The 13,167-nt window shown below is 57.3% G+C and overlaps 2 protein-coding genes across 4 annotated transcripts in view; one reads left to right on the top strand and one right to left on the bottom strand.

The window, feature by feature from the left end:
* Window positions 1-1,324, top strand: part of NADK (NAD kinase) — a 48,323-nt gene extending 46,999 nt beyond the window's left edge. For both annotated transcript variants that reach the window (XM_044667549.1, XM_044667550.1), the window contains one exon: window positions 497-1,324. In XM_044667549.1, the coding sequence (XP_044523484.1) occupies window positions 497-644 (148 nt within the window). In that variant the 3' untranslated portion in view covers window positions 645-1,324. The remainder of the gene's footprint in view (window positions 1-496) is intronic.
* A 2,325-nt stretch (window positions 1,325-3,649) lies between these two features.
* Window positions 3,650-13,167, bottom strand: part of LOC123240143 (methyl-CpG-binding domain protein 1-like) — a 39,631-nt gene continuing 30,113 nt past the window's right edge. For both annotated transcript variants that reach the window (XM_044667548.1, XM_044667547.1), the window contains exons 7-9: window positions 9,175-9,261; window positions 4,971-5,118; window positions 3,650-4,144 (exon numbers count right to left, since the gene is read on the bottom strand). In XM_044667548.1, the coding sequence (XP_044523483.1) occupies window positions 4,113-4,144; window positions 4,971-5,118; window positions 9,175-9,261 (267 nt within the window). In that variant the 3' untranslated portion in view covers window positions 3,650-4,112. The remainder of the gene's footprint in view (window positions 4,145-4,970; window positions 5,119-9,174; window positions 9,262-13,167) is intronic.

Genomic DNA, 13,167 nt, shown 5'->3' with positions numbered 1-13,167 from the left:
CCCCTGTCCTTGTGGCCCCCACTCCGAGCTGGCCGTGCTCGTGCAGCCGGGGAGCCCCGAGGGCACACCCGCCACTCGTCCAGGAGGCTCGGAGTGTGGGCTGCCCTCCGGGGGGGCCTCTGTGGGCAGAAGGGGGTCAGGCGCTGGGTCTACCTTGGCATCACCAGCCATGGCCAGCGGAGCAGGGCCCCCGGGAGTGCCCGGGCTTAGGAGGGGCCTCGGAGCCCCTGAGCCTAACCCTCTCTTTGGGTAGAGAAGGAAAACGGGTTTGGGGTGAGGAACCCCAGACTGCAGAGGCAGAGACTGGATTCAAGGGCCGTCTTGGGCGTGGGCAGGGCCCTGCTCACTGGGCCATGCTGGTTGTGGGGCGGCCGTGACTTCCCCTCGGGCCCGGATGGCTGTCCCTGGGTAGCTGGTCGCGTGAGAGCCAGGAGGAGGCTGCGGGAGGCAGCCTCGGGCTCCCTCCCACGTGCGCGTCGTCGCTCTCTCTGTGCAGCATCAGCATCACTACCTCGTGCTACCCCCTCCCCTCCATCTGTTTCCGGGACCCCGTGAGCGACTGGTTTGAGAGCCTGGCGGAGTGTCTGCACTGGAACGTCCGCAAGAAGCAGAACCATTTCACGGGGGAGGAAGAGGAGTTCTAGGCGGCGCCCCCGAGGTCTGGGGCTGCCGGAACGTTGGCGAATCCTTTCAAAGTGTCTTCTTCTCCCTTGACCCCGGCTCCCGGGGCTCGACCAATCTGTGTGTGTCTGTGTCTGTAAATAGATAGATATATTTTGGAATACGGTGACGTACCTCATATCAATTGTCTGATCTGCTGATGACCAGATATCATGTTATTTCCTATCCACTGGCCAAAGGGAAGAGTTTAAATTTGTCTTTTTTTGTCAGCCAAATTCACTTTGTTTGGATGTTTTGGATTCACTCTCTGTTTGTGTTTTCTAAAGAAGCAAAATGAGAAAGGAGGTGGCATTTCTAAAGCTCTCCACAGCCCACACCTTGGTTTGTAATGACAACTTGAAGGTGATTTTCTATACCACCATTAAAAAGTGTGACATTGCAACAGTCTACATAACTTCACATTTGTAATTCCGCGCGTATTCAGAGGGGACACGTATGACTTCACCCGCCCTTTGGATTAGAAAGCAGAAAGCCTGTTCTTCGATGTTGTGAATAATTGTGTCACAGCCACATGTCTTCCCTCAGCAGATGATTCTAAAATACTTTCCCCCTTTGTACATATAATTTATCTTTATTTTTCCTAAGACGATCAGGGGAAATGCTTCTGCCAAGATAAAAATTAAAAGGACATTTTTGATAGTCATTTGGAAAGCTTGTGCTTTGTTTTTGTTGTTGAGGTTCCTTGGACGGGCTGGGCGCTTCCCCGCGCTCCCCGGGGAGTCAGCGGCCGCCCGAGCGTGCTCCGAGCCCCAGGCTCCGGCCGCGCCACCTGGCCGGGAAGCCCAGTGGCCCGTTTTCTCCGGACGATTGACCGGCATTGGGGGCCGTTTTCCTTCCCACCTTACATTCTGGTTTTAAAATAAACAAAGCAAGCAGAGCCCGAGGCCGGCTCAGACCCTAGGCCGAGGTGGTCGGGGGGCCCTTCTTCCCGGGGCTCTCCCCGGCCCGAGCCCGAGGCCCTCCCCAGACGCAGACCAGCTCCTTGCCTAGCCGCGGTGCCTTCAACACGCACGAAGACAGCTCACAGCTGGTGGGTGCCCTTTTTAAAGCTTCGGCCCACTCGTGACACGCTTCTCTCCGTCTTTCTGAGGAAGATTCCCCGGGCCGAGTGGGCGAGCAGCGAGGAGGGGGAGCCCCAGAGAAAGGGAGCGAGCAGCAGCCCCAGGGATGGAGAGCCTCGGGCAGTGGCTGTGGGCGGGGGTCGAGAATCTGGGCGGCGTCCCAGTTGGAGTGAGCAGAGCCCACCCAGATGTGGGGCTGCCCGTGGCCATCGGGCCTCGGTGCCCGCCTTGTCCCCGGAGGAGTTCTTGGTGGGATGACTGGGGTGGCATCTCCTCGCCTTTCTCGTTGGCCTTCTTTGGCATGGGCAGCAGGAGATGGGAGTCGGGCCCAGGGAGCGGTTCTTCCCGGGCCGGGTCGTGCAGGGCCTCGGAGGGGCCGCTTCCTCCCCCGAGGCACGTTCTCTCCCCCGAGGCAGCGGCCCGGAACGCCGTCTTCTTACAGGCCCTAACTTGGAACAGCGGTCAGACGTCTCTGCAGAGCCACGTCCTGAGCCCCGACGGCGTGGCTCCCCCAGAACGGGCCCGACGCCCCGATCCCGTCCAGAGAACTCAGACTCCACTTTCCAAGTGCCGACCCACCCTAAAAGCACCCGGACGTGGTATGACTTTAGGGTGCTTGAACCCCTAAAGGAAGATTCCTAATGTTTCCTACTTTAATACTTTGGAAATTTATTATTGTTGAAAGCATATATGACTATTTTCACATCCTTTCAATAAACTTTTTTCTTAAAAAAAAAAAGGAAAAATGAGTCTTATGACAGCATTTGTTGTTGTTCCTCTCTAAGCGGGAGCTTCCCAGGGGCCCGCCAAGGGCCCCCCAGGGCATGAGCCTGGCAGGCCAGGGGTGGGTTCTGCCATCCCAGCTGCCCAGGAGGCAGAAGGAAGGTCTGGCCCCGGGGAGGCACGATCCAGCCTCTGGCCTCTGGGAATGAAGGGGCCCAGAACGAGGAGGCCCACGTCCTGTCGGCGAGAACCCGGGGACGATCTCCCCTCCTCCCCCCGCTCTCCAGTGCGCCCGGCCCAGCAGCCCAAGTCTATTCCGGGAAATAAAAAGGGAGCATGTCGGGTGGGGGCGCTTCTGCTTTTTGGGGCTGTTCTCGGCAGAGCCAGGCGAGCGTCGGCCGATGGGCAGAAGTGGTGGGAAAAACTCCCAGGGGAGACCTGAGCAGGCGCCAGAACCTCCAAAGTGGCTCTGCTTGCCCCGAGACACGGGGCGGGATTCCCGAGGATGAGCTCGCAGGGCCCCCTCCAGGCCGCTCACCCTTTGCAGGGTGAGCCCCGGGATTCCAGGCTCTCGGGCCTAGCCCTTTGGGCGTCCTTCCGCCAGGAGGCTCATCTCGCTTCTTGAGGAGGCCTGGAATCGCAGCACAGCAGAAGCAAGAGTTTGGTCCTCCTGTGCCCGGCCCAGAGCTAAGCAGGGAGATTCGGAGGCCTGAGAAAGGCCCTGGGCCAGGCGAGTTCCAGCCCCGCACCCACGGCCACTGCCCCAACCGCCTGGCTCCGGGGGCCTCCCCAGGCTGTATCGAGGCCGCGGAAGGAAGGGCTGACTCAGGCCGAACTGGCAGGAAGGGGCGCCGGCTTGCTGTGCAGGCAGATAATGGGGGCTGCTAGGCAGCTGGGGGGCCCGATGACAGGCTGCTAGCCCCGCGCCCCCGAGCTCCAGGAGGCGGCCGGCCGCTCCAGCGTCTGTCAAGAACCCCCCCCCCCACCCCATGATCCAAGCCGGGTGACCCAGGCCCCGTCACCCCAAATGGGGACACGGAGGCTGACACGGCTGAGGCTGGAGAAACAGGACGAAACTGCCCCAGAGAGGAGGAAAAGCAGCAGCAGAAGGTTCCCAGGCAGGGAGGGGCCCCCACCCCACCCGACACCCCCCCAAGGCTAAAGAGCCCCCAACACCACACCTGTGTGTTCTGCAGACTTTATTAAAAACACAAAGCCAGTAACCAAAGCTTTTGTTAAAATAATAAAACTTTCTTTAGTAAGAAAGACTGTGAGGCAACAAGTATGAAAGGGGGGAACAGTGAGGGCCCCTTCAAGTGGCCTCTTCCGGGCCCTCCCGGGCCACCCCTGCCAGGGGGCCCAGAGCTGAAGGAGGTCCGGCCCGCCGGCCCAGGCGCTGGGGGGAAGCCGCACTCGTGGGGCTGAGGCTAGCCGGGAGCCGGGCTCTCTGCCAGACAGGCTGGGCGGCCTCCGCCCCAGAAGGGTCACAGCCCCAGCCGGCCCGGCCCTGGGCAAAGCCTGGGCCCACGCGCCTCCCAGGCATCTGAGGGAGGGGCTTTGGCACTGCCACATGCGGGGGAGCTGGAGTCCAGGCTGCGGAGGGAGCGGCACAAGCGGAGGCGGCTGCCCGGGCCCAGCCGTGGCTGCTCAGGACTCGATCCTTCCATAGGAAGAAAACACTGGAGAGGGAGAGGGAGGGGGAGAGAGAGAGAGAGAGAAGACACGTGTGGGTGGGGGGCCAGAGGGCACGACTGCCCCCCCCCCCGTCTTGGCCCCAGGATCCCGGCCTTGTGCCTACAAATTGGGGGGCTGCACTTCGGGCTGGGGCAGGCTGGCCAGAGCAGCTGGAACTCCAGGAAGCCTGAAACAACAGGCCCAAAGACGGGACCAGCCCCCCCCCCCCCAATACGCACAAAGCAATCCTGTCTGGGAGCCCCTGGGAAGAAAGAGCATATGGACACAGGCAGAGGGGAAGTCCTGGGCTGGGGTTTGACTGGACTAACTGCTTAATGCCAGGTGACCCTGGCCAAGTCCCTTCCCCTCTGGGCCTGGGCTAGACTTCGAGGTCCTTTCCAGCACCCCTTTCTCTGGGCCTCAGTTTCCCTATCTGTAAAATGGGGAGGAGGCTGGCCCCAGTGGCCCCTTTCCACCGGGACATGCGAGGTCCAGCCTTTCTGGTTGGGAGCAGGAAGCAGGAAGGTCTCTGGAAAGGCTAAGGCGGGTCTTATCACTGCTGGGGCCGTGGGGAGGGCACAGCCTCCACGGCAAGCCTTAGGCCTGCCTGGACCAGGCCCCTCCATCGTGGCCCCAGGCGGGCCGGGGGCTGGGCGGGGGAGGCGGAGGCAGCAGCAGGCAGTGTCCCCCAGGACAGCTGTGAGCCGAGGGAGCCTCCATCTCCAGCCGCCGGGCGGTGGCCTCGTGTCCTCATCCTAAGGGCCCTCGGCTCACCATCCCGGGACGCGGTGGCCGGCGGCAGGGCAGGGGTCGGGACGAGGGCGCACTCACTTCTCTCTCTTAGGCCCTGGCCGAAGCTGCGGTACACGTGGACCAGGGCCCAAAGCAACACAGACTTGATGGCCACCGAGATGCAGGAGCCCACGATGGCGGCCGCCTCTCCGGTGTAGGAGCTGCCCTGGCCCCAGGCTCGGCTTATCTGAAAAGAGAGCCAGGGCTGGCTGAGCGCCTCTCGGTGGGCCCAGGCCCAGGGAAGGCCCGGCTGGGGAGCGCTCGGGCTGTAGTGGATGGCCAAACTGACCCTTGCCCAAACCTACAGGCTGTAAGTTGCTCTAAGTCTGCTATGAACCATCTAAAGAGTGTTGCGAACCTACTGGGGGGGGGGGCGGGGGAACCACTCTTTCCGGTCTCGTCCCCGCGTGTGAACGTGTGTAGCTTAATGAAGCTCTGCTCTCTGTGCGTCTTGCATCGTCTGTCTCGTTTCCTTCGGCTCACCCCAAAACGGACCCTAACAGGGCCTGCCCCACTCACCCCAGGCCACACACACCTGGGAACCTCTGCGGAGAGCAGCCTCTGTGCCAGGCGCCGCCACACGCCGCACTGCTCCACCCCCTCGGCAGTCTGCCCAGGGACAGAAGCCAGTGTGGCCGGGGCAGGCCGAAGCGGGAGGGGCTGCCCTCTGACCAGCACTAGCTGCCTTCAGCATGGCTCGGTCTTCCTGGAAAATTCCAGCTAGGATTCAGTAACACGGGGGCCGGGATAGGACACCAGGTGGGGTGTGCACATAGTACCGGTTAGGCAGTGGGGTTCAGTGACTTGCCCAGGGTCACACTGCTAGGAAGGCCCTCTAGGCCTGGCGCTCTCACCACTGAGCCACCCGGCTGCACCCCACCCCCAGCCCATATACTTTGGAAATAAGACAAGATGGCTGGGCTGGGCTCACCGCCATCCCCCACCCAGACTGCCAGATGAGGATGAGAGGTTCAGGGAGCCGGCACGGAGGCGCTGGCTGAGGAGGGCCGGGGTGAAGGAGAGGGAAGGCTAACAGGAGGGAAACACACTGACCCTGACCGAAACGTCCGCAGCCGCTTCTCGGCTAAAGGCTTCAGAGCGGGGGCAGAGCCAAGAGGGCGGCTCGGCGGCAGCCAAAGCTGGAGCCGCCCCAAGAAGCAGCTCTCAGCTCTGTGGGGAACCGAGTCAAGCTTAGAATGGCGCCTCTCGTCTCCCAGCCCATGAGCGGTCCGTGGAGAGGATCGTTTTCACTCAAGGCGTCGAAGCTGTCTGCGCTTACACGACAGACTGCTCTCACCCGCCGCCCCGCCGCAGGGCTCTTACTGTCTGATGGGCCCAAAAGGGCAAACCCGTCAGACACGGACACTGTCAGTGGAGCTGCGAACTGGGGCGACCACTCGGGACAGCGATTTGGGGCTGCCAGCAGTACTACAAAGGCACCGTCCGGCCCAGCGTCCCAAAAGGAAGAAAAAGGAAAAGCCCGTCTGGTCAGAAGTACTAAGAGGCGCCCTGAGAAGGGACTGGAAGGCCCAGGAAGCCGAGGGGGAGCACGTGGCGCACGGTCCGGCCCCGCCGACCCGGCCCAAGGCCTCACGATGAGGAGTGCCCACTTCTTCTGGTCCACATTGGCCTGGGCAACATGGCAGGCTGCGGGACTTCCCACGGCCTTGTTGAGCCTTTTGTGTTCATCTTCTCGAGGAGGCAACGGGGGGAATTTGGAACTCCACGTTTTTTTTTAAAAAGATGTAAAAAACGACATGTAATTAGAAAACCACACATTAACCCAAAAGGTTCCCGGAGCCCTCGATGCGCCTCCCGCCCCTGCCATGGCGGGCCATCCCTGCCCTGGGCAGCGTCCTTAATGTTCAGTTGAACTCAGGCTAGGAATTGTTCCTTTCTGGTTTTCACCAGAAGAGAGAAATGAGCTCCCCCCACCACCACCCCCGCCACCACCCCTGCTGGATGGAGCCGGTGGGGACAGGCCCGGGCAGGGAGGAGAGCTTGGCCCATCCGCTCAGCCCCTCAGCCCGGCCCCTCAGCTCCCCGCGATCAGCAGTGGGCTGCAGCTTCTCTCCCAATGAAAGAGAGAAATCTCTCCGGGCACTGACTGCACGCGGGCCAAAGGTTCTTCAGGGCCTCCCCGGGCAGAAGAGGTTTGGCTGGAGCTGAGCCAGCCCCACCTGGTCCTCGCAGCGGCTGGCAGCGGCCTTTCGGGGCCTGCCCGCCCCGGCTGGATTTTGCTCTCACGGAAGTAGGTGGGAGTTTGGCCGAGCCAGTCTGTTGGCTATCAATTCCCTCCCGGTTCGCTCTCTCCACCTCCCCCAGGCAGTACCCAGTGATTTCATGGAGTGCCTTGTTCTACACGGCTCATACTGGGTCAGAAGGCACCCGTCCCATAGCCCTGCTGGAAGAGGGGGGCTCAGATCTACACTGGCTCGGCCAGGCCCTTCTCTGGCTGCAGAGGGCACTTTCCATCCTGGATCCTGTGCAGGGTCTCAGGAACCGGCTCTGCTCACCACGGCGGAGGCCTTCGTGGCTGTTTCTGTTGCTGTCTACAGTGTTCTCCTGGTTCTGCTCCCTTCGCTTTGCATCCGTTTACTGAAGTCTTTCCAGCTTTTTCTGAACTCGCCCCTTTCACCGTTTCTCGGGATTCCATGACATACATGACCCACAGCTTGTTCAGCCATCCCCCGAGAGGTAGACACCCACAGTGTCCGATTCTTCGCCACTACGAAGAGAGCCGCTAAAAATGTTTTGGCGCAGGCGGGTCCTTGTTCCCTCTCCCTGGTGCGGTACTGCTGGGCCCGAGGGTAGGCACAGTGTATGGCCCTTTGGGCCTGGTTCCCCATAGCTTTCCAGAATGGTTTTTTCAGTTTACAGTTCCACCAACAGTGTAGAGTGTCCCAATTTCCACGTGCCCTCCAACATTTATTATTTTCCTTTTTTGGTCCTTCGGTTAGCCAATCTGATAGGTGTGTCCCTCCTCTTTAATGAATCAATACATCCTCAAAGGAACTTTGCATGCTATCTGAAGGGCAGCAAGCTTCTCCGGCCAGTGGAGGGGCCACTGCCCTCTTCTCGAGCCGTGCCTAGCTGCCATCCCTATTCCTGTCTACCTAAGTCAGGCTAGATGCTCAGAAGAGGGCAAACTCAGGAGAGGGCGGCCCCAGCAAGGCAGAAATTGAAAACTGGGTCAGAAGGAGGTGGAGGGTCTGCGGAGCCAAAGCCCAGGCCTCCAATGCATCTCATGGTCCTGCCAGCTGGTTTGTTATAAGGAAAACCATTAACAGCATAAACCATGTTTATAACAAAAACAATAAAACTGAAGCTTTTGAAAAAATCCAATCCCCATTTCTATTAAAAAAAAAAAAAAGCCACTAGAAAACACTGGAATAACTCAACTGTTCCTTAGTCCAGTGAACATGTCTCTAATGCCAGCAGAAGGAGCAAATGGGATGAAGGGATCGAGGCCTTCCCACTAAGATCAGGGGTAAAACAAGGCCCTGGGCTGCGTCGGCACAGCACGGCTTATTCCTATGGAACTGGGACCAGCAACCCCAGAAGAAAAAGGAGTCCTAAGGAAGGCAAAGGGAAAACAAGGGAGCTGATGCCTGTGGCTGGGCCCACGGCCTACCAAGAGAACCCCCCAGAGTGAGCCGAAAAGCCATTAAAGCAATGAATGATTTCCACCAAACTGCAGGCTAGAAGCCCAGTCTGTGGAGATGAACAGCATTCCTGGAGAGCCTCTAAGGACCCCGTCTGCGGCTCCCCCATCTCTTCCTCTGTCTCAGGGCCTGGACATGGAGGCTCCCTGCACACGGTGGCTCCACTTCTGCCCCTCTCCCAGGAGATGTCTGCTAAGATCAGTGAGACTCCCTGCCTCAGGCCCCCCAACAGGGAGAGCCAGTCCCTGGGCCTAGGGCGGCTCCTTTCTAAACAGCAGCTCTTCTCTAGTTTGGCTAAGGAGGCCAGAGGCAGGACGAAGGCCCAGCTTACTCCAGAACAGCCTCTCTCCCTGCACCCCTGCCTGCCTGCCTCCCTCAGGCTCCCCCCACATTCCTATGCGAAGCTGGAGGGTCAGCCCGACCCAGGCCTTGCTCCTCCCCCACAGCTTTGTGAACCTGGGATGAGGCTCAGAGACCTCCGGGTCCTGGCAGGCCGGGCCGGGAGAGAGCCTCCTGGGGCCCCTCAGGCTCCTGTTTGGAGGGGCGCCCCCCCTGCCCCGAGTCCCCGGCCCCCTCACCGTGTAGAGGAGATAGAAGAGGTAGGCCACTTCAGGGATGTTCTGCACCAGGAAAATCCACACTAGGGCCTTCAGCTCCCTCAGAATCTGCGGAGAAAATGGTGTCCCTCTGAGCTCCACAGAGCCTGGCAAAGGCCTCGCAAGGCCTCGAGAGACAGAGAAGTAGAGGGAGGGGAGACCCCGACCCGCCGTGGAGGAGAACTCGGGTCAAAGGCTTCCTCATCTGGGAAACGGGGATGAAACGACCTCGGCTGCTTCCTCCCTGCCAGGATTGTTCCGAGGCTCAAGTGAGCTGGTGTGGGGGAGATGCTTTGAGAACTGCACAGGCTTTCTAAATGGGGGTCGGCACAGCCACCCCACCCTGGGCCTCGGGTCAGCCCAGAGAGCACCGGCCTGGCCTCAGACCTTCCCGGCAACCAGGGACCAAGACAGAGCCTGGGAGCCTGGAGAGAAGGGAGGCCCCGGGCCCGGACGCCTGCCCAGCCGCTGCCCAGGGGTCAGAGGCCTGGGTGCCCCCTTTCTGCCTCCCCGCTGGGTCCCCATCATCTGCCTTCCCCAGAAGGACTTCCAGAAGGGAGTCATGCCTGGCCGTCCTGCAGGGAGAGGGGGCAGGCTTGGGGGAGCGGTCCCTGGTGACAGCACCCATGAGGGAGAAAGGCGGGCCTCTTCCTTCCTGGGCCGCACTGAGGCTCCCTCCCTGTTTGCTCCTGGGCCGGCCTGCTCCATGCCTCCCGGGCTTCTCCCCTCAGCTGTCACTGTATCACCCGGCTGCCAACCCTGGAAGTCCGGGGAAGGGCTCCAGGACCTGCTCCCCTCCACGGGGAGAGTCACAGGACCCGCGTCCAAACACTTCTACTCTTACTGTCTGAGACTTGGGCCAAGACCCTTCCCTCTCCGGCCTCAGTTTTCTCCTCTCTCCAATGGGAGCACCGGACTAAACTTCAAAGGTCCCCTCCAGTGCTGCATCTGGGGGGCAGTCACTGCCATAGAGCCTCTCCCCGAGCTCCGGAGGGGAGAGAAGGAAGGTGGGGAGAACCCTGGGAGTCCTCCAGCCCCCACAAAGGAGGGCTGCACCGTCTGCACTGTCCGGGCTGGGACAACCTGAGGTTTCCCTTAACAGAGCCAGGCACACCCACGTCCCCCCTCGTGTCAGGCCACAAGAATCTCAGGCATGTGGGGAGGGTCTGGAGGAGAAGGCCCGCAGGGGAGCCAGCACTGGGGCCCTGATCTTGTCAGAAGGGACGTCCTCTCTCATTCCACACGCTTTACTGCATTTTTCTGAGAACGGTCTCACTGGACCGCCAAAGGGGAAGACGCCCAGCTCTAAGGGGGGGACTTCAGAGACTGGGAAACCCTGGGGCCCCGGATGAGGACTGAAGGAGGCTCCCCCGGCATCCAGGCATCCTCCCCGCAGGGGCCTGGGCTACAACCCTGGCCCCCTCTCAGCTTTCTCCCCCCACAAAGTGGAGGAGGAAGGGAAAGGAGGCTGGCTAATGGTGCAGGAGAGTGGATGAGGAGATGGAGGGAGAAGGGGCTGGCACGGCCCATCATACATACTCCTGGGCCTTTCACTTCACTCTGGGGGACTTCAGTGGTCTTCAGTCCGTCCCAGAGCCCAGCTCTGGGCCCTGCACACAGCGAGGACCAAGTTTAGAAGTAAACAGCGAGGAAGTATCTCTGACTCCAGGGGCAAAGGAGAGGCTCGGCTCTAGCTCCCAGCCCAGTCAGAATCGGCAGAGAAACAACCAGGGCCGGACTTGCCGGGGTCAGACCTGGGGTCAGCCAGTAGACTTTGCCCTGGATCAGACCACTCTGGGAACACTGAAAGTTCATAGGTGGCCAGCCTGGACTGTCCCTGTAACCTGAAAACAACACTCAAACCTCCAGGAAAACAACAGAAGGACACAAGAAGTCAGTTCATACATGGCCCCTGAGCCCCTACATAAAGTCCAAAGCTGAGGGGGAGGCCAGAAGAATGAGAAAACAGAAAAGAAATCCATCCCAAAGAGCTATGATGGTGAGGTAGAAACTCAGAATGCACACAAAGAAGAGAAGGACTGGGGGGGGGCAGCTGGGTAGCTCAGTGGATTGAGAGTCAGGCCTAGAGACGGGAGGTCCCAGGCTCAAATCCAGCCTCAGACACTTCCCAGCTGTGTGACCCTGGGCAAGTCACTTGATCCCATTGCCCACCCTTACCACTCTTCCACCTAGGAGCCAATACACAGAAGTTAAGGGTTTAAAAAAAAAAAAAAGAGGACTGTGAAATATCTATAAGCAAAGCCTCAGAGAAAAACACACCTTAGGCACAAGTCTAACTAGAATTCCTAGAAAGTATTAAACTCTCAAAAAAGGCCTAAAATGAGAGAGAGAGAAATTTAGAAGCATTGAGAGAGCAAGAGGAATAATATGAAAAGAAATGAGCACTATGGAAGAAAGATCTGGAAAGAGAATGAACAGCTTTGAACCAGTTACAAAAACTCACTGAAGAAAATAACTCTTTGAGAATTAGAACTGACCCAAGAGAAGTTCAATAAGACAAGAAATGTTAAAGAGGAGGAGGAGGAAGAGAATCTCAGCAAAACCAACAGGCTTGGAAAACAGATTAGAGAGAGATAATTTAAGAATCATTATATACCTCCACACCATGATCAAAAAAGAAGTCCTGGCATATTTCAAGAAATAATAAAAGAAAACTGCCCAAATCCTTTTGAACCAAAGGACAAAGAAGAAATATAAAGAATCCACCAATCACCTTCTGGAATAAACTCCAAAATGAAAACTCCCGGCAACATTAATAGGTAAGATTCAGAGTTTCCAGGTCAAAGAAAAGAATACCACAAGCAACTAGAAAGAAAGAATTCAGGTACCAAAGAGCCACAGTATTACACATGATTTAGCAGCCAATGCCATAAAGGAGTGGAGAGCTTAGAATATGATATCCCAGGGAGGCAAGATCAAGGCTTTCAAATAAGAACAACTTACCAAGATAAACCGAATATAATCCTATAAGAGGAAAAAAGAATCATTAATGAAATTGAGGACTTCCAAGTATTCCTAATGAAACAATCAAAACTAAATAGAAACTGAAATACAAACACAGGAGTCAAGAGAAACATAAAAAAGTAAGCATGAATGAGTAATCATTAGGAACTAAAGAAGGATAAATTGTTTACATTCTAAATTGTATGTGTATCCTCCTCAGAACTCCACTAGAAGTCAAAGAAGGAATCTAATTAGACAAGAGCTAAGAATGGTTTTGTCACACTGGAGGAGTACTGGGTAGAGGAACATAGTAGGCAAGAAGAAGAGAAATGAAGGCTAGAGAAAATCATCTCACAAATTTGTCTATAAAAGGTAGGAGGCATATGTACACTTGAACCTCACTTTATCTGAACTGGTCAAAGGAAAAAAGGATAAACATATATGCTCACACACACACACACACACACAGCAATACAGTTCATTCAACAGGTAAACAGGAGAGGAGGGAAAGGGGAGAATAAGGAGGGAAGATTAAGAGAAGGATTAGTCTTGAGCAAAAATAAACTCTAAGAGAGGGCAGGAAAAAAGATAAGGAAAAGCATAAAAAATAGGTTAGAGGGAAATAAGCAATGAATAAGCATAACTGTGAATTTGAATGAGATGAACTCACCCATAAAATTGAAGAGGACAGCAAACTGGATTAGAAAACTGTATCCAACAATACACTGTTGATAAGGAACACCCTTCAGAAAGATGCCCATGAGGGGGCAGCTCAGAGAGCGAGGCCTAGAAATGGGAAATCCTGGGTTCAAATCTGCCCTTAGCCACTTCCCAGCTGTGTGACCTTGGGCAAGTCACTTGACCTCCATTGCCTAGCCCTTACCACTCTTTTGCCTTGGAGCCAATACACAGTATTGACTCCAAGACAGAAGGTAAGGGTTTAAAAAAAAGAAAGAAAGAAAGAAAGGAAGGAAGGAAGGAAGGAAGGAAGGAAGGAAGGAAGGAAGGAAG

This window comes from Gracilinanus agilis, chromosome 3 (assembly GCF_016433145.1).
Source record: "Gracilinanus agilis isolate LMUSP501 chromosome 3, AgileGrace, whole genome shotgun sequence".
Lineage (NCBI taxonomy): Eukaryota > Metazoa > Chordata > Mammalia > Didelphimorphia > Didelphidae > Gracilinanus > Gracilinanus agilis.
The sequence above is the reverse complement of the archived record's forward strand: the minus strand, read 5'-3'. Positions and strand labels throughout refer to the sequence as shown.